This window comes from Argopecten irradians, chromosome 6, assembly GCF_041381155.1.
Source record: "Argopecten irradians isolate NY chromosome 6, Ai_NY, whole genome shotgun sequence".
In the NCBI taxonomy this organism is placed as follows: domain Eukaryota; kingdom Metazoa; phylum Mollusca; class Bivalvia; order Pectinida; family Pectinidae; genus Argopecten; species Argopecten irradians.
The window spans coordinates 2,862,696-2,889,818 of NC_091139.1; the positions used below are offsets into that span (position 1 = coordinate 2,862,696).

Here is a 27,123-nt window from a genome sequence, read left to right on the forward strand (position 1 = left end):
TTTCATATGCAAATTAAGAAAATGGCGGCTCCCATGAAAAGGGAATGCTGAGCTGGTAAATCGAATATGTGCCCTCGGAGAGGAAGAAAAGTGGTGGAGAATGAGTCTGTTGGAGTATGAAAACCAGATATTCCTTGATGGATACCACGAAGATGGGCTAACAGTTCTTGCGAAGTAATTTTAATTATACTCGCACTCTTCTGCTTGTATTTATAATTTTTGTATCCCGTGCCGCGCCCGCGCCGGAGACCAAGGCCGTTTTCGTTTATTCGGAACAACCGGTTCGACCGTTGGTTAAGTCATTATTTCAACTATAAATCCTGACGGACCTGCAGTTTTTGATACAGGCCTGTGAGAGCTTTGTCAAGGCTGCCTCGCCTGAAAACAATATAAAATCACCAGGCCCGTCTTTAATTAATAAAGGAACAACTAGGTCCAACCAGTCAAACCGTACTTACGTAGTCACCAAGAGCAGCAGACAAAGAGAAAGCTTTATTAATCAAATTTCTAACAAATAAACAACCAGAAGAATCGTTAAATATATTTAAAACTGTCTTTTGGGAATAAACTTCCGTGATATGTTTTGTAATGTTTTAGTTTCAAAGCACTTGTTCGAAATTTTTTTTGGGTCGGTGGCATTTTCGAAAGACATTCCCGCCATCAGTGTGGCTCCAAAATGAAATGTTTGATATTCATACGCACTTCCGCATCAACTTTCGTTAGGTATTTAACATCAGTGTTATCAAAAATATAATGTTTTTTATACTTTCAAATATATAATGTTAAATTCTATATCCATATTTTTGTTAATTTATGTAATGTTCTATAATTAGATGGATTTGTGGGAAGAACTATTATAATCGAAAACGGCCCAACGCAGAGCTTTGGTTATTTTCGTTTTTCTCTCTTCAACGACAGTCTACGTTACAACAATTTCTTGTTAAAGTTGGCGGGGGATATACAAATGGGTTCCGTCCGTCCGTCCGTCTGTCCGTCCGTCAACATTTCCTTTAAATCGCTACTAGTCATAGAGTTCTGCATGGATTGTAACCAAATTTGGCCACAAGCATCCTTGGGGGAGGGGGAACAGAACTTGTATAAATTTTGGCTCTGACCCCCTGGGGGCATCAAGGGCGGGGCCCAATAAGGGTAATAGAGGTAAATCCTATAAATCGCTACTTGTCCTAGAGTTCTGCATGGATGTAACCAAATTTGGCCACAAACATCATTGGGGGAAGGGGAACAGAACTTGTATACATTTTGGCTCTGACCCCCCTGGGGGCAGGAGGGGTTGGGCCCAATATGGGAAATAGAGATAAATTCTATAAATCGCTACATGTCCTAGAGTTCTGCATGGATTGTAACACCAAATTTGGCCACAAACATCATTGGGGGAAGGGGAACAGATATTGTATAAATTTTGGCTATGACTCCCGGGGGCAGGAGGGGCGGGGCCCAATAGGGAAATAAAGGTATATCCTTTAAATCGCTACTAGTAATACAGTTAAGCATGGAATATAACCAAATTTGGCCACAAACATTCTTGGGGAAAGGGGAATAGAGATTTTATAAATTTTGACTCTGACCCCCGAGGACAGGAGTAGCGGGGACTGATAGTGGAAATAGAGGTAAATATTTAAATTCCTTTAGAAAAGAAACAATGAACCTGTATTGAAAACATAACTTGGCATTACAAACCAGGTGAGCGATACAGGCCCTCTGGGCCTCTTGTTAATTATTATGAAATTCCTTGAAGAAGTAAAGTGTTATGTATTAAATGTATTTATTTACATATGCCCCTATATAGTCAATGGGAGGGTAGTTGCGTTCAAATTAGCGTAATCACTATGACGTATGAATACAAACGCAGTGCAGGTTAAGACTACTTCTAGTTCACGCTTCGATAAGATTTTGCGTCATAACTTGAAAGATTTCAAAATAAAAATAAAGAGTTTTTATTAGATCCAATTAAATATGTATTTGACATCAAAACAAAAGATGTGATCAGACATTGTAACGGTAATAAACAACAAAATGAATCGCTTGTCGGGGCTACAACTGGAGGGCTATCCTCAGGAATGTTCGGGGAATCCCATAGTTATGTCAGATGTACATGTGTGTACGGTCACTCATCTCACCTAAATATACAGAACATCTGATTGTCGGTGAACAATTCTGGGAGCATCTAAGCGAACAATAGGTTAACAGATTATATACAGGTTTCCAGAAAAAAACCCATTACAGGTAGCCTATCCGAAACAGTATCATCAGCTTTAGCCTCGTCTTTGCATTCAAAATAGGCCTACACACACGCAAACACTTGTCTATCCTCCGTACAATAAAGTAAAAGTCATGACTATGAAGAATTTAGTCTACATGGAGTTCATAGACTGATACATATATGACAAACATTCAGTAGCTCAAGGGTCAAACCCTCAATAGGCTATATTACAGTAACTTTCCTCGGTTGAAAATCAAATACGGTGGCTCGCTCCACTTCGGACTGCATCACTACATCTATATATACCCTGACAACGATACATACCAATAGTCGTTCCGCCTCGGTTATTTCACTTTTTATTCAAAATAGACATTATTGACATATGATAAAATTGAAAAAAAAAAAAAAAAACCAGGAAAGGTGTCATTGTTATACTGCAAATCAAACAGAAGCTATAACCATTTAACAATCGGAACTATATCTACAGTCATCCTTTAACGCAATCAAAACACTGTTCAATCTCTATACGTATTAAATCAGCAAATGAACAAAGACATCAACACAGATTTATACTCAGTAGTGTATATGTGTGACATGTACACATGCATGTTTGTGTCCTGATCATGAATTATGAGAACAAAAATGGCATTCAATCAAAATAGTAGTCCGTCAAATATAGGTTAGAACTAAGCAGGCAAATTCTGTAAAATTGTATCATTTTATTAAAGAAGCAGTTGTAATGATGGTCTATGGTCCAATTTATTTTAAAATATTATTTTCTTTATTTAATGTAAAATGCATATACATGTGAAGAGTTAATCTGGCTGATAGTCAATCACTTAAATACTTGTTCTTCTTTTATCATAGGGGCCTTGGTGTAGACAGGGTTTTTCTGAATTTCCTCAAGGTTTACAGCGATGAATCAAACCTTGTATTGGTTATAGGGTCATCGTCAACAGAAGAGGTGAGTATGGGGAAAACGGATGAAAAAGACATCACTATATTTATATATTATTGCCTTTTTTGAGGGCACTATGGTCTCATAGTGTTGTCGAGGGATGGCATAGTACCAGAGCTAGAGGTGAGGGTACTACGCCATCTGGAGGCAACACTATGAGACCATAGTGCCCTCAAAAGAAGGCAATGATGTTTTTAGTACATAATTGAAAAAAATCCAGGACAAACAATTACGTACGATCACGAATATAACAATTTATTTAAACGAATGCGGAAATGTCTTAACGTTTAGAAATGTCATGGTCGTAAGTGTCTATTCATTTTTCCAGGCAGAAATCTTTGAAAATGCTCACTGCATATTTCGTTGCCTGTCCAGTTCAATTTGCTATTTTTCTTTTGTAAATTCGTCAGCATTTAAGTTTCCAAACTGTGCCATTTATGTTTCACACAGCTTGTTTGCCATTGAACAGCGCAGATAGCGAACGTGAAGTCATTTTCGTCAATATGACGTTTGTAACAAAAAGCACCAAGCCATAGTCCCGTGGGAAACCATAGTCTCATGGGAAACCATAGTCCCGCGGGAAACCATAGTCCTGGGACTATGGCTAAATAGTGCCCGGGGCTGAGCCAATGAAAACGCGTGGAAAAGTCATGTTATGTACTAATGACTGTTATAACCCTCTGTTATTCAGATTGGGGCTAAATTTTGGCCATTTTGCCAGTACTCTTCCAAAATGTCCTAAAGTTTTTTGAAAATCCTTCATCATTCCAATAGAGAATGTCCTAACAAAACTTTGGTTAAACCTCAAAATGTCCTTAAGATTTTGAAATCAGTCTTAAACACTGCCTTTTCCTTCTTAGATATAGCAATCGTCGCTTAATTTGTTTAGCTTGTTAATCAAGATGACAAATGTAGTGGCCATACTATAGTTTTGAAATAATAAGATAGTGTAAAGCAAAACTGTCTTTTCCCCCAGGAATATTTCCTTGAGCAGCTTGAAAACGACAATGTGAAGCCACTACCTAAAGTGATTACCAATGAAATAAGTGCGACAGAAAGGTATGGAATATGTATTTTATGTCTATACAGAGCTATATAACTAATTCTGGAATTCAATAACATGACCATGTAGCTTATTTCATGTATGAGTGAATTATTGAATTATCAAATTATTTCATAGTTACAAGTAGTGACAAGTGTATATAAATAGATGTTTATTGCATAATAAAGCAAATGTTAATTTTCATTTGTACAAATAACAGGTGAAAAACTGCTCAGATGAGATGTTTTTCATGAAGATTGTGATACAATATACGTGTGTATATGTTTAGATATTATATATGTACATGTATGTGTTTTTCATGAAATTATATGTCAATTTTGGAACATTTTTTCCGTTGAATTAAGATTATTTACGAAAATATTACTTTTGACAATCATTCACAAGACCGAGGCATAAAAGTTAGTTCAGTGTGGTCCTGAGGTAGAACGTTTCTCTCCACAGACAGAATGTGTATGTACAAGGCGGTGTTTTATTTGTGACATCACGGATCCTGGTGGTTGACCTTCTTACTGACCGGGTACCTTTGGATCATGTCACAGGTGTTCTGGTGTATAAGGCCCACAGGTAGGAACACAATCTTTGTTTTAATCACCATTCTGACAAGTCATGATTCAAACATTTACCGTATGTTAGCACAAACTACTCTTACCAGTATTTGACACAATAAATTTTGTTGCAAAATTAATATTAGCAGGATGGCCTAATGATGAATAATAGCATAATTGCAGCCTTTGCTCTATGAAACAAAATTAGAATATGCATTAGGTTAAAACCTTTAAGTGCAAAATTTTTGTGAGAAAAATGCATAAATATGAATTTTAGTAGGTACTTTTAAAAATTATCTTTACCATATAGACATTGGTACATTATTTGTTAAGAACTACATTGTATTAATTTTGGAATTGTATGTTTTACAGAATTGTGGAATCAGGCCAGGAAGCTTTCATTTTACGCCTTTTTAGACAAAAGAACAAGGTAAAATATGTGTAAGATTTTAAATCATAAAAGAGGCCTTTGCAACTTATACACAGGTGCGACTTATTAGCCGGAAAATACAGTAATGACTTGTATTGGTAATGTATCATATGTATAATCCAACAATGTAACATAAGCTTGTATTACTGCACCAGTATTTTATATACAAAAAACTCAATCTAATTGGCAATTTTCTTTACCTATTCACAGAGTGGATTTATCAAGGCTTTCACAGACAATGCAGGTGCCTTCACTGTGGGGTTCGCTCATGTTGAGAGGATCATGAAGAATTTGTTTGTCCGTAAACTGTTTCTGTGGCCAAGATTCCACGCCAGTGTGGTGACTTCTCTGGAGAAACACAAGGTACTGTCAATAGCAAGTGTAATTTATAGCCATATTCTTAATTATAGAGTTTTGATTTAAAAAGTTAAAGCCTCTTCTCAACATAAATTGTCTGACAGTGAAAATGGTTCAGTTACATGTATAGGTACACATACTGTAAAACACGGTTTAATTAACGAATCTCGAGAGACCTACAAAATGACTTTGGTATAAACATGTTTGTTATAAACATGTTTTTCTTAATACGAAATAAAATGATTGTTAGTCATATATTATTAGAGTTGATATGAAGGACTCGTCAAATGAATTTGAAATGTTACAACTATAGCAAAATATGTTGTGAGGGACATTTAAAGATGCTCCACCGCCGATGAATGGTATTTATTTCTCTATCAATTAAACACAGGAGCAGAAGAAATAGAGGTTCCCCAACAAGTGACTGTTGTTTATCATGTTTATCAAACTCGAGTTAGTTAATTTTCAAATTTTAAAAAGACACAAGCTTTAGCCTTGGGAAACTTATGTTACATAAGTTATGTATCCCATAACTTTAGCTCTATATTTATACCGTGGTGACCATTTTCTCGTCTTCATTCAAAGAAACTTACCACCATACATTGTGTAGTGATATCTTTACACGATAAAATATAGTGCTCAGAAAGAGAGCCAATATTCTATTGTTTGATATTTTGAATAAGCAACTACCTGTTAAACAGTAAATACAATGTTATTTAAAAGAAAATGCGCTATGAAAAGTAGCCCGAAGTTGAGAGCCAATCGGAATCAAGAGATCTTAGAATTGACCAATCAGAGGCGCCGTAGGTGTTTACACACTGGAGTGTGTAAATATAAATGATAACCATCTGCTATGGAATTTATCACATGGTTTTTCCTTTGTGAAACATGCATAGTTATGGGATAATTAGTATATTTCTATAGCAAGAAAATTTACTTACTTTACACCACCACCGCCATTGAACAGTTTGAGCTTCATATTTCAATTTAAGATAAAAATATTAAAAATAATTTATTGGGTTCCGAAAAAATTCCGTGGCACTATGCATGATATGGAATTAAGTACTGATTGTGCATGCACCAAAAGCAAAATATATTCTTTTATTTCCATTTTTGTGTTAATTAGACACATATAAACCGTAACAATGATTATACATCAATTATTTTTCACATGTTGGGTATTGTTTATGCTTTGTTGGCATCTTAAATGAGGTGGATATTAGATAGAAGTGTGACCTGCTGCCGGTAAGTCTTTGTATGTCTATCTGTGTTGGATGGTCTGAAGGTTATGTATGTACAACTGTTTCAGGTAGATGTGGTGGAGATCCATGTCCATTTGACGTCGGCCATGCTAGCTTGTCAGACTGCTATATTGGACCTGATCAATGCTTGTATTCAGGAACTTAAAAGATGTACGACAGCGGTAAGTACTGCTTTATATGGAATATCACAGAATACGGAAATCTTGTGTCAATATAGGCAGGTTTAGCAATCTAGGTTTATATCAGAAAAGCCAAATCTATCCGACATCTGTATCATCCTTTTGGTGAACAGAATACCGGTACTCTAGTATTAATATGATACAGTGTACTGTCAACTAACTTTTGTTTATTTTGATGATGATTAGAAATCAGAAAACGAATCTATGTGTATATGTTTTAGTTACAGTAGAAACATAGGAGTGAGTATAAACCTTATGTTAGGACTCTTTGTAAATTTCTCTAAGACCTGCTTGGTAGATGTCTGAAGTTCTGTAGGTGTTGCTCCTTAATTATCCATAGAAAGTGTAATAATTACCCTTCATTTGTTCACTGGATAGATTGATGCCGATGAGATCACAGTGGAGAATTCCATAGGCAAGGCTTTTGACACCATCATCCGAATGCAGCTGGATCCCATATGGCATCAGATTGGACCAAAAACCAGACAACTCGTATCTGATCTCAAAACACTTAGGCTGATTCTTAAGTAAGTATTTATTAGTCCTATTCCGTATTTGCATATTACAGGGATATCTGCCCTTGCAGATAGGTTTTGATTATGACGTCATGTGTTTGCGAGCTTTACGTAACATACATTTCACAAATAACGTAACAATCGATACCTACCCCCAAGGGAGCTAACTCTGTAATATGCAATGATGGAGTAGGGGTATTGCAGGGAAACTTTGTATTTCCTTATCAATTTGTTTGAAGTTTTCTTTGTGATGAAGAGATATATTATCTATTATATCTTTAATACCTATATCATAAGAAAAAAATTGTTTACCGACTAAGATTTGTTGACTTGTGTCTTAAACTACCACATATGTTGTGACCAGTTTGGACTACAAATGTTATTTTTGTAAATAATGTAAGATATTAGGGAAATATGATATCAATTTAAAATTTGAATGCAGCTTTCAGTGTTTATTCTGTATACATAAATAAGAGGTTTTCATTCTTTGTTTCAGACATCTGACTCAGTATGATTGCGTAACATTTTACAGCATGGTGAATTCTGTCAGGTACGTAACTTGGTCAGGCTCTTATTATTGTTTTAGTGGGATACCACACTTTTATTGCAGAGTAAAAGATAAATGTCAGCATATGTATACTTGTAACAGGAAATAAAGTTCAATCTTTGATTGACACTCTTGTTATACTTTGTGTGTGTGTATGTGTGTGTGTGTGTTGTTAAGAGGCAGGGAGGGAGGGGGTACCAGGGGAATATACTGGAATCTGGTTGTCCGTCTGTCTTTCTGTCTGTAGACACAACTTTGTCCAGCCAACTCATCCTATTTTGATAAAATTTAGTACACAGAACCCTGATATAAAGGGGAGTTGAGTAAACTATATAGTATTCTTCAATGTCCCCTATTAGTGGAGTTATTACTAAATTTGTGCAGCAGGGGTACCGGGTATTAGTCGTTCACTCTGGCGACAGTTATAGTCTTGGGCTGTTTTGTTGTGTATACAGGCTATTCCTTGGGGTACTGTATCGTTAATTTTTCTTACAGTGTCATATTAATCATCCACAGAGATTCTATGTTGTTCCTGTTAGGAAACCTCTCCACATAGGATGATATTTGTATTTTGTTATTGGTTTAATTTGTTTGTTTCTTTGTCATTATGCAATTTGGTACATACTTGTATCTTTGTTGCCTCATTTAGGCCAAAAACATCATAGGTAAAGAAATCAGATGAATAACTGAATCCTTTGTACTCTATTGGTCATTGTCAGTTACCCACGTTAGCCTACGGTCTGTTGAACGGAGCGTAGTGGGGTTAAGACACTGGGTTTCCAAGGGTGCTATTGGTGCTCTACCAGTGAAAATGATTCAGTGGTCAAGCTAGCTGATTTAGCTCATTAGAATATTACAGTCTCAAAGTCATTTTCATTAATCCAAACAAAATTATCAGTACTTATAGTTTGTATTATTCCACCAACAGAAGCAGTGAGAAAACATTTGGCCAGAACACAGGATGGCTGTTTCTTGAGGCAGCTGATAGCCTGTTTATGGTACGTAAACATTCCAGGATATATCAGACTCAATATATAAGATTCAAGCTGAAACATGTAAACAACACTAAATAACTAGAAGGAATCACCACGTTGGGATTTTTCAATGTATTCACTTGGATCCACAGCTGTTTCCACTTTCTGATAGATATCTTTACAAAATTCCACTTTTTATGACAATGTACCTCCAACTTTTTGTTGTGAATAAGATTGATAGTAATTTGCTAAAATCAGTGTAACTGCTTTAAAGTCAATATTTCTAGAAGATGTACAGTTTTATGGAAATTAATTCTTAAGTGAAGATTTATAGGTTATATATAAAATTGTGACATTTTGCATATTCATAAATTAACCATGAAATGATGCAATCATAAGATAATTAGAGGGAAACAAAAGTTTATTCATTTTACTTTTCTTACAGCATGCTAAGGAGAGAATCTATGGCCCACCAGAGAAAAAAACAAAGGACGGTGGTGAAACGAAGGGTAAGACAGAGTGATTATTTATCTCATTTTAGTTTTTGTTCAAATATTCTGGCAAAAAATCATTGAAGAATAATAGTTTAATTTTAAACTATGATGGGAAATCATGGATAGTTTCTGGCATATTTAGTAAGTCTAGTTAAATTTGATGACAGAAAATTTGTGCTGTATATAAATAAAAGGTTAGGACTGCTCAAGGTTAATTTTGTGAGTTTTGTTAATGACTGAAATTATTCTATCTCTATAATAATGGATTTTACAAGGACTCTGCTTCACAAGAAAGCTGTAAGAATTTGTTAATTTCTCAGATAGTGAAATATTGAATGACATGTATCATGAATAAAAGAATATGAAACTTGTAAGTATTATGCTGCATAGACAAATCTGTTGACTTAATATTTATATGACAAGTTTATGAACAATGTAATTGACATTTCCATATGCTTTTAGCTGATTTACAGCCTAATTTTGAGCTTTGTCCGAAGTGGAAGGCCTTGTCAGATGTTCTGAAGGAGATTCGTGAGGAAAATGGAAAGCTGGAGGGGGACAAGGAACAAGGCAGAGTTCTTATTGCTGGGGAGGATGACCGCACCTGTAGTCAGCTGAGGGAGGTAAGATGTAGATTGATTATTATTAAAAAACAACAACAACAAAAAGAAAAAAGAAAACGGAGAATAAATTAAGAAAAGAGATACCAGCATTGTTAATTCAATAATTTTTTAATAAGAGGGATACTTGATTGGATAAGAGGGGTATTGGGTCAGTCCTATGGGAAAAGGGTGGTGAACCCAGATTTGGAAGAGAGAATTAATATCAGAATCAGTTACATCATATGTTAAGTAAAGAGATATAGATTTAAAGTTCAATTTATGAAAATAAAAGTAGGGACCAATGTGTATTTTAGTAAGTGGTGGTTAAAAATCAATTAGTAAAGAAATTACTTTAGGTTGATCATTTATTAGATTTTGGTTTATGATACATGAAATATCGTGTCAAAATCATGAAAATTAAAATAACACAATGAAAATATGACATGAACATAGCATAAAATGGTTTAATAAGCATTGACATTGTGGGTTCCTCTGTTGTTAGTCAGAAGGATCATACCTGTAGTGTTTTTATTTCAGTACCTTTGTGAGGGAGGACAGAGTATGTTGATACGTTTGTACAACAAGTCTGTAGCCATCAAAGGCCAGCTGTTAGAAGATGTGTCGGTAAGAATAAAACCTGCCATAAACATATATAAATACTGGATTTAACGTTCAAATTCAGCAAACTTTTCAGTAAAATTGACTAAAAATAAAAGGTTAGAGGAATTAAGACTAAGGATTAAATTTCAATTTACTTTTTAACATTAGATAAACTCTACTCAAAATCTGACAATGGTTTGGTACCATATTCCATACAAGTGTAAAATTCAATAATGGCAACTTTTGTCACAGGTCTTCATTCCTTATTCTGTTGAAAGGCTAATTTGTTCACCTGCTATGTATTAGATGATGGTCTCACGCCTGTTTTGCATATTGTTTTGTAGAAGAAGGCCAGGTTTGATAGATATGCCAAAGTCCGAGGGAAGAAGCAGGAGAAAGCTAAGTCCAATGACGCAGGTCTAACGCTTACACAGATGTTACACAAGGACGACATGGATGTAGACTTGGTAGTAGAATTTATTGATGATTTGAGAGATATACTGTTAACATACATATCTTAGCTGTAATGTCATTTTTGCACTTTGCACTGCAAACATTTTAAGCTAAAATATAAGTGCCTAATTTTATTTTTTGTACTATGATAGTATGGCACCTTTTACAAATACTAGTAGTCTAGTACATGAATACATCACTCTGCTAAAACCTATTCCAAATTCCCCTAAAATTTGATGAGCCAAAATAAATAAAAAAAATATGCTGTTCTCTTCCCCGCAAGGATGCTGATAACAAGCCTTCAGACCCTACCTGTACCTCCCAGGATGCTTACTATGGCCTGATAAAGGAACCAGTAACAGTAATTCACCCCCTCCACGGGGGCTCGGACCATAAAGGGCTCACTCGAACTCTCCAGGAGATACAGCCTCGATATGTCATCCTGTATGATGCAGACATGCAGTTTGTACGGGAGCTTGAGGTAAGTTGACCCCTCAAGAAACATTTAGTCTCTTCTTAATCAAATACTTGATCAGCCTTATATGCAACTTCAGAGGTGAATGAAATAAGAGAGGAAGAAATTAAGTGTTCTGTAATGTATCGGAATTAAAAGAAAAGGTTATAAAAATGTCAATCGGGGGAATAAAGGTCTAGCAAAATAGTTCGGGTGAGAGAAACCACATAAGCTGTACATTAATATATTGGTCAGTTGAATGAGGAGAACATGACTTGTGAGTACATGTGAGTACAGAGACCTTATGTCCATCTTGGTTTGTTTACTTGTTTTGTACAGGTATGTTGGAAAGCTTCAGCAGATAAACATATTTTTGTATGTACAGGTGTTTAGGGTGAAGATTTAGTAGATACAGGTGTGTGTTTTGTATATACAGGTGTTTAGGGTGCAGATTTAGTAGATACAGGTGTGTGTTTTGTATATACAGGTGTTTAGGGTGCAGATTTAGTAGATACAGGTGTGTGTTTTGTATATACAGGTGTTTAGGGTGAAGATTTAGTAGATACAGGTGTGTGTTTTGTATATACAGGTGTTTAGGGTGAAGATTTAGTAGATACAGGTGTGTGTTTTGTATATACAGGTGTTTAGGGTGAAGATTTAGTAGATACAGGTGTGTGTTTTGTATATACAGGTGTTTAGGGTGAAGATTTAGTAGATACAGGTGTGTGTTTTGTATATACAGGTGTTTAGGGTGCAGATTTAGTAGATACAGGTGTGTGTTTTGTATATACAGGTGTTTAGGGTGAAGATTTAGTAGATACAGGTGTGTGTTTTGTATATATATACAGGTGTTTAGGGTGAAGATTTAGTAGATACAGGTGTGTGTTTTGTATATACAGGTGTTTAGGGTGCAGATTTAGTAGATACAGGTGTGTGTTTTGTATATACAGGTGTTTAGGGTGCAGATTTAGTAGATACAGGTGTGTGTTTTGTATATACAGTGTTTAGGGTGCAGATTTAGTAGATACAGGTGTGTGTTTTGTATATACAGGTGTTTAGGGTGAAGATTTAGTAGATACAGGTGTGTGTTTTGTATATACAGGTGTTTAGGGTGAAGATTTAGTAGATACAGGTGTGTGTTTTGTATATACAGGTGTTTAGGGTGAAGATTTAGTAGATACAGGTGTGTGTTTTGTATATACAGGTGTTTAGGGTGAAGATTTAGTAGATACAGGTGTGTGTTTTGTATATACAGGTGTTTAGGGTGAAGATTTAGTAGATACAGGTGTGTGTTTTGTATATACAGGTGTTTAGGGTGAAGATTTAGTAGATACAGGTGTGTAGGGTGAAGATTTAGTAGATACAGGTGTGTGTTTTGTATATACAGGTGTTTAGGGTGAAGATTTAGTAGATACAGGTGTGTGTTTTGTATATACAGGTTTTTAGGGTGAAGATTTAGTAGATACAGGTGTGTGTTTTGTATATACAGGTGTTTAGGGCGAGTCAGCCTGGTGTCCCTCTACGTGTGTACTTCCTGATGTATACAGGATCAGTGGAGGAACAACGCTACCTCACAACACTGAGGAAGGAGAAAGAGGCGTTTGAATTCCTTATCAGAGAAAAAGCAGTAGGTATTTGCAGATGTTGTCACCCAAGTCTGAAAATTGTTCAGTTTTCCTTGCTGTTGTGAGTTCATGTCATGGTGCCATCCTCAATAATCCAGGAGTTACTATCACTGTCGTTATGTCCACTCCTAGACTAATAGTAAAACTGCAGACATTTCAGGAGAAAACCAACTGACCAATCATGCACAGGCGTAGAAAGATTACCTTTAATAACATTAAAGATTAACAGAGAGCAACGTCAAACTTCAAAACTATGCAGTATACTGTTATTTGATTCTTTTATAGACAACAAATGACCAAATTACCTGTCTCATCTGTTGTCAGACACAATGCTTTCCTTTGTGCTATGGCGTATGTAGTCCAATGACATTAATAAAAGTACCTGGTAACATCTGGAATATCGTGGATGGTATGGTACCTGCAATGATAATTTGTATTAAAAGATTATTATTTAATTCATTTTAACTAATTGTTTGAAAACAAATTTACTTGCATTGTAGACCATGGTTATACCAGAGGAACAAGATGGGAAATTGGAGGATGATCCTAATTTATCAAGGGACACAACTCCTGCAAATGCTACAGTTAACACAAGAAAAGGCGGAGTACAACCGTCATCCGTTCAACAAAAGGTTAGTTCCATAGATATGAAAGTCTAAATGGACCAGTCATCCATCCGTTCAACAAAAGGTTAGTTCCATAGATATGAAAGTCTAAATGGACCAGTCATCCATCCGTTCAACAAAAGGTTAGTTCCATAGATATGAAAGTCTAAATGGACCAGTCATCCATCCGTTCAACAAAAGGTTAGTTCATTTAATACTATTGATGTGAAGATCTGTATGGACTATCCATTCATACATGATGTGTCATTTTGTATTGTGTGTAAAGCCCCTCACTGAGTAATAAGACACACAAAAAGACTGATCTATACCATTGTATGTACAACAGTTGAGATCATTATGTATCACTGAGGAATAAGGCACAATAAGGCACACAAAAAGACTGATCTATACCATTGTATGTACAACAGTTGAGATCATTATGTATCGCTGAGGAATAAGGCACACAACAAGACTGATCTATACCATTGTCTGTACAACAGTTGAGATCATTATGTATCGCTGAGGAATAAGGCACACAAAAAGACTGATCTATACCATTGTCTGTACAACAGTTGAGATCATTATGTATCACTGAGGAATAAGGCACACAAAAAGACTGATCTATACCATTGTATGTACAACAGTTGAGATCATTATGTATCACTGAGGAATAAGGCACACAAAAAGACTGATCTATACCATTGTCTGTACAACAGTTGAGATCATTATGTATCACTGAGGAATAAGGCACACAAAAAGACTGATCTATACCATTGTATGTACAACAGTTGAGATCATCATGTATCACTGAGGAATAAGGCACACAAAAAGACTGATCTATACTATTGTATGTACAACAGTTGAGATCATTATGTATCACTGAGGAATAAGGCACACAAAAAGACTGATCTATACCATTGTCTGTACAACAGTTGAGATCATTATGTATCACTGAGGAATAAGACACACAAAAAGACTGATCTATACCATTGTCTATACAACAGTTGAGATCATTATGTATCACTGAGGAATAAGGCACACAAAAAGACTGATCTATACTATTGTCTATACAACAGTTGAGATCATTATGTATCACTGAGGAATAAGGCACACAAAAAGACTGATCTATACTATTGTCTGTACAACAGTTGAGATCATTATGTATCACTGAGGAATAAGGCACATAAAAAGACTGATCTATACTATTGTCTGTACAACAGTTGAGATCATTATGTATCATTGAGGAATAAGACACACAAAAAGACTGATCTATACTATTGTCTATACAACAGTTGAGATCATTATGTATCACTGAGGAATAAGGCACACAAAAAGACTGATCTATACCATTGTCTATACAACAGTTGAGATCATTATGTATCACTGAGGAATAAGACACACAAAAAGACTGATCTATACCATTGTCTATACAACAGTTGAGATCATTATGTATCACTGAGGAATAAGGCACACAAAAAGACTGATCTATACTATTGTCTGTACAACAGTTGAGATCATTATGTATCATTGAGGAATAAGACACACAAAAAGACTGATCTATACCATTGTCTGTACAACAGTTGAGATCATTATGTATCACTGAGGAATAAGACACACAAAAAGACTGATCTATACTATTGTCTGTATAACAGTTGAGATCATTATGTATCACTGAGGAATAAGACACACAAAAAGACTGATCTATACTATTGTCTGTACAACAGTTGAGATCATTATGTATCACTGAGGAATAAGACACACAAAAAGACTGATCTATACCATTGTCTATACAACAGTTGAGATCATTATGTATCACTGAGGAATAAGACACACAAAAAGACTGATCTATACCATTGTCTATACAACAGTTGAGATCATTATGTATCACTGAGGAATAAGACACACAAAAAGACTGATCTATACTATTGTCTATACAACAGTTGAGATCATTATGTATCACTGAGGAATAAGACACACAAAAAGACTGATCTATACTATTGTCTGTACAACAGTTGAGATCATTATGTATCACTGAGGAATAAGACACACAAAAAGACTGATCTATACCATTGTCTGTACAACAGTTGAGATCATTATGTATCACTGAGGAATAAGACACACAAAAAGACTGATCTATACCATTGTCTATACAACAGTTGAGATCATTATGTATCACTGAGGAATAAGACGCACAAAAAGACTGATCTATACTATTGTCTGTACAACAGTTGAGATCATTATGTATCACTGAGGAATAAGGCACACACAAAAAGACTGATCTATACTATTGTCTATACAACAGTTGAGATCATTATGTATCACTGAGGAATAAGGCACACACAACAAGACTGATCTATACCATTGTATGTACAACAGTTGAGATCATTATGTATCGCTGAGGAATAAGGCACACAACAAGACTGATCTATACTATTGTCTATACAACAGTTGAGATCATTATGTATCACTGAGGAATAAGGCACACAAAAAGACTGATCTATACTATTGTCTGTACAACAGTTGAGATCATTATGTATCACTGAGGAATAAGACACATAAAAAGACTGATCTATACTATTGTCTGTACAACAGTTGAGATCATTATGTATCATTGAGGAATAAGACACACAAAAAGACTGATCTATACTATTGTCTATACAACAGTTGAGATCATTATGTATCACTGAGGAATAAGGCACACAAAAAGACTGATCTATACCATTGTCTATACAACAGTTGAGATCATTATGTATCACTGAGGAATAAGACACACAAAAAGACTGATCTATACCATTGTCTATACAACAGTTGAGATCATTATGTATCACTGAGGAATAAGGCACACAAAAAGACTGATCTATACTATTGTCTGTACAACAGTTGAGATCATTATGTATCACTGAGGAATAAGACACACAAAAAGACTGATCTATACCATTGTCTGTACAACAGTTGAGATCATTATGTATCACTGAGGAATAAGACACACAAAAAGACTGATCTATACTATTGTCTGTATAACAGTTGAGATCATTATGTATCACTGAGGAATAAGACACACACAAAAAGACTGATCTATACTATTGTCTGTACAACAGTTGAGATCATTATGTATCACTGAGGAATAAGACACACAAAAAGACTGATCTATACCATTGTCTATACAACAGTTGAGATCATTATGTATCACTGAGGAATAAGACACACACAAAAAGACTGATCTATACCATTGTCTATACAACAGTTGAGATCATTATGTATCACTGAGGAATAAGACACACAAAAAGACTGATCTATACTATTGTCTATACAACAGTTGAGATCATTATGTATCACTGAGGAATAAGGCACACAAAAAGACTGATCTATACCATTGTCTGTACAACAGTTGAGATCATTATGTATCACTGAGGAATAAGGCACACAAAAAGACTGATCTATACCATTGTCTGTACAACAGTTGAGATCATTATGTATCACTGAGGAATAAGACACACAAAAAGACTGATCTATACCATTGTCTATACAACAGTTGAGATCATTATGTATCACTGAGGAATAAGACGCACAAAAAGACTGATCTATACTATTGTCTGTACAACAGTTGAGATCATTATGTATCACTGAGGAATAAGGCACACAAAAAGACTGATCTATACTATTGTCTATACAACAGTTGAGATCATTATGTATCACTGAGGAATAAGGCACACAACAAGACTGATCTATACCATTGTATGTACAACAGTTGAGATCATTATGTATCGCTGAGGAATAAGGCACACAACAAGACTGATCTATACTATTGTCTATACAACAGTTGAGATCATTATGTATCACTGAGGAATAAGACACACAAAAAGACTGATCTATACCATTGTCTGTACAACAGTTGAGATCATTATGTATCACTGAGGAATAAGGCACACAAAAAGACTGATCTATACCATTGTCTGTACAACAGTTGAGATCATTATGTATCACTGAGGAATAAGGCACACAAAAAGACTGATCTATACCATTGTCTATACAACAGTTGAGATCATTATGTATCACTGAGGAATAAGGCACACAAAAAGACTGATCTATACTATTGTCTGTACAACAGTTGAGATCATTATGTATCACTGAGGAATAAGGCACACAACAAGACTGATCTATACTATTGTCTGTACAACAGTTGAGATCATTATGTATCACTGAGGAATAAGACACACAAAAAGACTGATCTATACTATTGTCTGTACAACAGTTGAGATCATTATGTATCACTGAGGAATAAGACACACAAAAAGACTGATCTATACCATTGTCTGTACAACAGTTGAGATCATTATGTATCACTGAGGAATAAGACACACAAAAAGACTGATCTATACCATTGTCTATACAACAGTTGAGATCATTATGTATCACTGAGGAATAAGGCACACAAAAAGACTGATCTATACCATTGTCTGTACAACAGTTGAGATCATTATGTATCACTGAGGAATAAGACACACAAAAAGACTGATCTATACCATTGTCTGTACAACAGTTGAGATCATTATGTATCACTGAGGAATAAGGCACACAAAAAGACTGATCTATACCATTGTCTGTACAACAGTTGAGATCATTATGTATCACTGAGGAATAAGACACACAAAAAGACTGATCTATACCATTGTCTGTACAACAGTTGAGATCATTATGTATCACTGAGGAATAAGACACACAAAAAGACTGATCTATACCATTGTCTATACAACAGTTGAGATCATTATGTATCACTGAGGAATAAGACGCACAAAAAGACTGATCTATACTATTGTCTGTACAACAGTTGAGATCATTATGTATCACTGAGGAATAAGGCACACAAAAAGACTGATCTATACTATTGTCTATACAACAGTTGAGATCATTATGTATCACTGAGGAATAAGGCACACAACAAGACTGATCTATACCATTGTCTGTACAACAGTTGAGATCATTATGTATCACTGAGGAATAAGACACACAAAAAGACTGATCTATACTATTGTCTGTACAACAGTTGAGATCATTATGTATCACTGAGGAATAAGGCACACAAAAAGACTGATCTATACTATTGTCTGTACAACAGTTGAGATCATTATGTATCACTGAGGAATAAGGCACACAAAAAGACTGATCTATACTATTGTCTATACAACAGTTGAGATCATTATGTATCACTGAGGAATAAGGCACACAACAAGACTGATCTATACCATTGTCTATACAACAGTTGAGATCATTATGTATCACTGAGGAATAAGACACACAAAAAGACTGATCTATACTATTGTCTATACAACAGTTGAGATCATTATGTATCACTGAGGAATAAGACACACAAAAAGACTGATCTATACTATTGTCTGTACAACAGTTGAGATCATTATGTATCACTGAGGAATAAGACACACAAAAAGACTGATCTATACTATTGTCTGTATAACAGTTGAGATCATTATGTATCACTGAGGAATAAGACACACAAAAAGACTGATCTATACTATTGTCTGTACAACAGTTGAGATCATTATGTATCACTGAGGAATAAGGCACACAACAAGACTGATCTATACCATTGTATGTACAACAGTTGAGATCATTATGTATCGCTGAGGAATAAGGCACACAACAAGACTGATCTATACTATTGTCTATACAACAGTTGAGATCATTATGTATCACTGAGGAATAAGACACACAAAAAGACTGATCTATACCATTGTCTGTACAACAGTTGAGATCATTATGTATCACTGAGGAATAAGGCACACAAAAAGACTGATCTATACCATTGTCTGTACAACAGTTGAGATCATTATGTATCACTGAGGAATAAGGCACACAAAAAGACTGATCTATACCATTGTCTATACAACAGTTGAGATCATTATGTATCACTGAGGAATAAGGCACACAAAAAGACTGATCTATACTATTGTCTGTACAACAGTTGAGATCATTATGTATCACTGAGGAATAAGGCACACAACAAGACTGATCTATACTATTGTCTGTACAACAGTTGAGATCATTATGTATCACTGAGGAATAAGACACACAAAAAGACTGATCTATACCATTGTCTGTACAACAGTTGAGATCATTATGTATCACTGAGGAATAAGACACACAAAAAGACTGATCTATACCATTGTCTGTACAACAGTTGAGATCATTATGTATCACTGAGGAATAAGACACACAAAAAGACTGATCTATACCATTGTCTGTACAACAGTTGAGATCATTATGTATCACTGAGGAATAAGACACACAAAAAGACTGATCTATACCATTGTCTATACAACAGTTGAGATCATTATGTATCACTGAGGAATAAGACACACAAAAAGACTGATCTATACTATTGTCTATACAACAGTTGAGATCATTATGTATCACTGAGGAATAAGGCACACAAAAAGACTGATCTATACCATTGTCTGTACAACAGTTGAGATCATTATGTATCACTGAGGAATAAGACACACAAAAAGACTGATCTATACCATTGTCTGTACAACAGTTGAGATCATTATGTATCACTGAGGAATAAGACACACAAAAAGACTGATCTATACCATTGTCTATACAACAGTTGAGATCATTATGTATCACTGAGGAATAAGACACACAAAAAGACTGATCTATACTATTGTCTGTACAACAGTTGAGATCATTATGTATCACTGAGGAATAAGACACACAAAAAGACTGATCTATACTATTGTCTATACAACAGTTGAGATCATTATGTATCACTGAGGAATAAGGCACACAAAAAGACTGATCTATACCATTGTCTGTACAACAGTTGAGATCATTATGTATCACTGAGGAATAAGACACACAAAAAGACTGATCTATACCATTGTCTGTACAACAGTTGAGATCATTATGTATCACTGAGGAATAAGGCACACAAAAAGACTGATCTATACCATTGTCTGTACAACAGTTGAGATCATTATGTATCACTGAGGAATAAGGCACACAAAAAGACTGATCTATACTATTGTCTATACAACAGTTGAGATCATTATGTATCACTGAGGAATAAGGCACACAAAAAGACTGATCTATACCATTGTCTATACAACAGTTGAGATCATTATGTATCACTGAGGAATAAGGCACACAAAAAGACTGATCTATACCATTGTCTGTACAACAGTTGAGATCATTATGTATCACTGAGGAATAAGACACACAAAAAGACTGATCTATACCATTGTCTATACAACAGTTGAGATCATTATGTATCACTGAGGAATAAGACACACAAAAAGACTGATCTATACTATTGTCTGTACAACAGTTGAGATCATTATGTATCACTGAGGAATAAGACACACAAAAAGACTGATCTATACCATTGTCTATACAACAGTTGAGATCATTATGTATCACTGAGGAATAAGGCACACAAAAAGACTGATCTATACCATTGTCTATACAACAGTTGAGATCATTATGTATCACTGAGGAATAAGGCACACAAAAAGACTGATCTATACTATTGTCTGTACAACAGTTGAGATCATTATGTATCGTTGAGGTATAAATCTTTATAGAATTTATAATGTATTCTCTTTTTATTTTTTGAGTCAGGACCTAGACAGGGAATTGATTTCTAAGATACACATATTGAACTTTTTATAAGTGCGAGGTTCTTTTTCTTTTTTTCAGGTGATTGTGGACATGAGAGAATTTCGTAGTGAGCTGCCATCCTTAATCCATAAACGTGGGATAGACATTGAACCAGTTACCATAGAGGTAAGTAGGAATGAAAGTGGTGTAACACATTCTTAAATGAGCAGTTTCATTTAGTTTTCTTTTTACATTTCATGCCAACCCTTATATCCTAATCTGGAGCAAGGTATTCATTGTAACGCCATTACGTCATGACAAAATGGGGGCTTTGGAGACATTTACAGCACATTTTAACATTCTATAGAATGTAAGTTGTTTTAGGTATGTGATAATATATCCTAAACTTCATTTGAAATTTCATGACACTCATCTCATATGTTCTAATTTTTGCTTGCCATGGCTAGCAAAGTCTTAATCTGGTTCCATAAAATTTCATGATATGTTTGAAATGTTTCTTTAGGTTGGAGACTCCATTTTGACATCAGATATTTGTGTGGAGACCTTTTTAAATATTATCACATTGTTTGATATGATTCTCATTAAAGGTTGGTGACTACATTCTGACACCAGATATTTGTGTGGAGCGTAAGAGTGTCAGCGATCTGATTGGCTCTCTGAATTCCGGCCGACTTTTCAACCAGTGTGTGTCGATGTGCAGACATTACAAGAGACCGGTGCTTCTGATCGAGTTTGATGCCAATAAATCCTTCTCTCTGCAGGTGAGACTAGAACAGTCGCTAGATTGGACGACTTATATCCCCTTCTGCACAAACCTAGTAACTCCATATAAATAGGGGGACATGTTGCAGAACACCACCCACCCCCCCTAACTTCATTATGAGGCGTATAAATATTAGTTGTCCAAGTCAACATTGTCAAATGATTTGGATTGTCACATTATCATTAACTGATATAATATGGATCCTGTATGAACTGAACTAGATTTTCCAGTCAGCATCTCTCTGGCGTAGACCAATTACAATACTATTGCAGCATGTGCACTTGATTAGAACACCAGTGATCTGGTCATAATGAGGTCTTACACAAGAGCATTACAAATGTATACCAAAGATTCTTTTTTAAAACTAGCTTTTGTGAATTTTTGAACATTTACACTGTCTTTAAAGGCCCACTGCCTTTTCGAAACGACTTACGATTTTTAAAATTGGATAGTAATGAAATTAATAATTTTGTAGAGTCGCAATAGTTATTAGCTTAGGTTAATACTACACCTGTCATAACCTTCTGAACAATTAAATTTAAATATTAATTTTCATAATGCGGGTCATATTATGTTTTCAACGTCATCTTAATAACTAAGCGTTAGTTGACTATCACTGGGTTAGACGGCAAAACAATGAAATGAATCTTAACTATTAGCATAGTTTACGCAGGAAATATTGAATTTGTTTGGTATTGTAACCTCATATATATCATTGATATATATTTCCTTACGTTATTTATGTTTTTAAGAAACTTTATTTTTTATTTCGTAAAGAAAGTGGGCCTTTAAATGACACTAGCTTAAAACATACAGTTTACAGAAATTAATGACACAAAAATAAGCTTGTTGGTGACTTAGAATAAAATGTCAGACTTTCAAAGTTTAAACAGATGTTTAAACAGAATAAAATGTCAGACTTTCAAAGTTTAAACAGATGTTTAAACAGAATAAAATGTCAGACTTTCAAAGTTTAAACAGATGTTTAAACACTATGATGAAATTTTCTCTACAGGGTAAATACCAGATTTCAAATGATGTTTCACTACAAGATACCATATCCCGTTTGGCCTTACTCACACTACATTTCTCAAAGCTGCGAATCCTCTGGTGTCAGAGTCCATATGCTACTGCTGAAATCTTCGAAGAACTGAAGGTACACACTGATCAATTGACATTAAAGAATTCTTTGTTTGTTAAAAACAGGATATAATATTCAAAGTTTTACAATGAAAATGAAGCAATTATAAAATTTGTTTTGCATTGTAACATTATACTAACGGTACATATATTGATGCACGTTATATTTATTTGTGTGTAGATGGGTCGCCCTCAACCAGACAGTGTCACTGCTATGGCGATTGGTTCTACAGAGGATGGGGAGGAGTGGTCCGATTTATACAGTCATGCCCCTCAGGTAATGAAGATTTATTTCAGCATTGAACTGTCTTCTAATGCATCTATGGTCTATATAGATGTCAGAGCTTTATAGACAATCTACTTACGTAGCATGTTAGTGCATTATGAGATGATTGTCTGCATAGCTGTAGCATCTATATAGACCATAGATGCCATAGGAAGCTAGTTTAATACTTTTAATGTAAAAAATTACATTATTTACTCATTTTGGGGTCTATGAATTAAAGGTAGGTTTCGCCCAATGAAATATACAGACTACGAAATTGAAATTTATCCTGTACATAGATATAATCTTCAGATCATTTTCAATGCATACAGCGAACAATATGGATGGTCAGTTGCCTAGCTTGACCAGGAAAATACTCCTCTAAAAATAGATTGAAGTCAAGCTTTACACAGAACATGACATATTTTTTTCCAAAACGAGGCCGCATCAACAAATGGAAGCGTGCAACAAAATGTCAGATAGAAGTGACAGTCTTGATACGGCATGTTTAGTAAAAAAAACAAAAACAACAAATCGAAGTGCGATGGACTGTTTATACATTTCATATAATCTAAAACACTTCATGTTACTTACATACGCTCGCTAGCTTAGTACATCAAATATACATGTAGTTAGTCTGCGGCTGTTTGTGCGCTGGCATATGTGTTGAAATTTAACTCACCACGTGCAATGCCGTTACACAAGTCCCAACAGATTCGGGCAAGTTCCGCTTGAGATGTGGCTTCTGTTTCTTCTATTGTACATGGATTCAGATATATTTTTCTTTATCTTTCACACTTTCCTTCAGCCATTTTGTTTACTTTTAGTGCATGACAATGCGCATGCGTGATACTTGGACAACACAATCCATCGCAGCTTTATTAGCATACTATTTTTTCTGACGGACAGCGTAATAAAATCAAGGATTTCCTTCAATTTTGTATTCAAGACACATTTGTTCAATCTCAAAATCATAAAGAAATCAAATTGAGGTATTTTAATATGTTTTTTCATCTTTTCTTCTGTTTATCACATTTCACAAAATCCTCCACTTTGTTGCTGATTCAGATATATTTTTCTTTATCTTTCACACTTTCGTTCAGCCATTTTGTTTACTTTTAGTGCATGACAATGCGCATGCACAATACTTGGACAACACAATCCATCGCAGCTTTATTTGCATACTATTTTGTCTGACAGACAGCGTAATAAAATCAAGGATTTCCTTCAATTTTGTATTCAAGACACATTTGTTCAATCTCAGAAGCATAAAGAAATCAGGTAGAGGTATTTTAATATGTTTTTTCAGCTTTTCTTCTGTTTATCACATTTCACAAAAAAATATTTATTTGGTTGGGCGAAACCTACCTTTAACATTGTTTAAGCAAGGCCAGGAAAATTGTATATCAACGACAATTTAATCCACAAGATGGAACAGCCATTTTGATGGTGATCAGTTGAGGTAACCATGTCAACATTAGTGATGTCATAATGGTCACGTTTTGGGTGTCATTTATACCCCTTCATACTTTATATAATAGAAGTGGCAAGGGAATGTAAATATATATTCATGGCCTGTAGATAGTAAAAAATTCATATAGTCAAACACTGGTAATATCAATGATCAATGGTAAAAAACAACAGAGACAATTTCAGTTTTAAGCATTTTCCTACATATATGCTAGGTCGTTTATCAGCTGTTTCTAATTTACATAAGCCTCAACATGACTTACTTATCTGAGCATTTGTTTACATAAATCTTTGTCATAATATCTCTGCTCTATCTTCTTATGATGGGACCTTTGAACAGAAAAATTGAAAAAAAATCATGATTATGTCAAAAAGTTTGCTCCAAAATATGTAGGCTACCAGGTATAAATGTAACATTCCATTTTCATTTGTAGTTTATTTTCCACCTTTTGCAGGACTTTCTGCTAAGAATGCCAGGAGTTAACGTTAAGAACTATCGTCTCATCATGAAAAAAGTGGAAAATCTTGCAGAGTTATCTACCTTGTCAGAAGAAAAATTAACGGAAATCATGGGAAATTCATCAAACGCAAAAACTCTACACAAGTTTCTTCACAACGAGCACAAGAAGGGAGAAATGTCCGAAAAACTGAATAAGCCATCTAAAACAGAGTTCAGACGTGGATTTAAAAGGAAAAAGTAACCCACTACAATCATGTAGTGTAATTTATTCTGTGTAGGGGTATGTTTTGAGAGAGATTATTGACAGTGAAAAGAATTCAAGTGTATAAGTGAATTTTAATTTTTATGTTTATTCGTAGCCATTGAAATACTTAAATGAAATGAGACAAGTTAAAAAAGCTTGTCATAATTAAGTATACACAACTTTACTGCACATTTATACGATGTTTTACAGATTCCATCCATTTGTTGATATATTACTCAGTGTATTTAGATCAACATCCAAGCGAGCATGTGCTATTTTTCTTTGATGTTTTATTGATATTATAAGATACCAGGGAACAATATTTGTGTTTGATAAGTATCATTTTAAAGTGCTAGGTATCAGTACCAATTATATACATTTGCCCAATACTTCCTGTTGACTTGTCACTCTCTGAAATATCTCACATGTGTCTCCACAGGAGGTTGATGTCTCTATCCTGTGATTTCCTGTGTAGTTCCACTGGCTGTACAATCATTTTACAGAAGCCGATTGGGGCTATCTGTGGAAACTTATCACCAAATTTGAAAAATATGCGGACTAGATGTTGTACCGTAAGTGTAACTTGTGATTTATGCGCATTTTTTCTGTGCAAAAATAAAATTTTCAGCATTTTCAGCCCCAGAAAGTACCTGCTCAAAGCAAAATTACACGAGTTTTTACGGTAAATAGTTCAAGTAACCCGCTTACTATGCTAAAGTATATCAACAGGAGCTATTGATTATTGCATTTAAAACTTTTTTCCAAACGCAATAGTATTTTATCAATAACTTAACATGTCTTTAAATAAACCTACCATATACCCTTTCACACTAAAACCACTAGAGCATATATAGACTCACATAAATAATTCTATTATTAGTACATACTACTTCTGTACTGTCAACAATTTACTGTACTTTCAAGGATTACATCGAAGTGGGCAATCTGCCGGTGCAGGCTATCTATAATTTATTTTACGAAAATGTCTGATTTTGCTTAGCGCAGCCTATACTCCAGTGTGGGTAATACGCAGGAAATTATGGTAATCATTTTCATTGCTGTTTTGAGAGGAATGTAATTGTGTTGTATTAAGTGTAGTATGTATGAAATGCTGTAATAATGTAAAATTATTGGTTATAAGTCAACTAATCTCCAGCGTTGATTTATAGTGCTATGTTATACCTTATTTATAAGTATGTTCTCATACTATAAGAATTAATTTATTTTTCAATGAAATTAAAACATTATCTTTACAT

The 27,123-nt window shown here is 34.8% G+C and overlaps 1 protein-coding gene across 2 annotated transcripts; it reads left to right on the forward strand.

Moving 5' to 3' along the window:
- The first annotated feature begins 18 nt into the window (after positions 1–18).
- On the forward strand, positions 19–27,120 carry LOC138324723 (DNA repair endonuclease XPF-like). 2 transcript variants are annotated; one of them, XM_069269825.1, is made up of 22 exons: positions 19–174; positions 3,089–3,185; positions 4,156–4,238; positions 4,684–4,806; positions 5,160–5,217; positions 5,428–5,580; positions 6,884–6,997; positions 7,394–7,542; positions 8,027–8,080; positions 9,006–9,075; positions 9,497–9,560; positions 10,008–10,168; positions 10,685–10,771; positions 11,092–11,214; positions 11,484–11,681; positions 13,144–13,281; positions 13,780–13,911; positions 21,604–21,690; positions 22,113–22,286; positions 23,304–23,444; positions 23,610–23,705; positions 25,619–27,120. In XM_069269825.1, the coding sequence occupies exons 1-22, from the start codon at positions 101–103 to the stop codon at positions 25,862–25,864; spliced, it is 2,622 nt and encodes an 873-aa protein (XP_069125926.1). In that variant the 5' UTR covers positions 19–100; the 3' UTR covers positions 25,865–27,120. The 2 variants fall into 2 exon arrangements, with proteins under 2 accessions (XP_069125926.1, XP_069125927.1); XM_069269826.1 differs by lacking the exon at positions 13,144–13,281.
- The last annotated feature ends 3 nt before the right edge of the window (positions 27,121–27,123 follow it).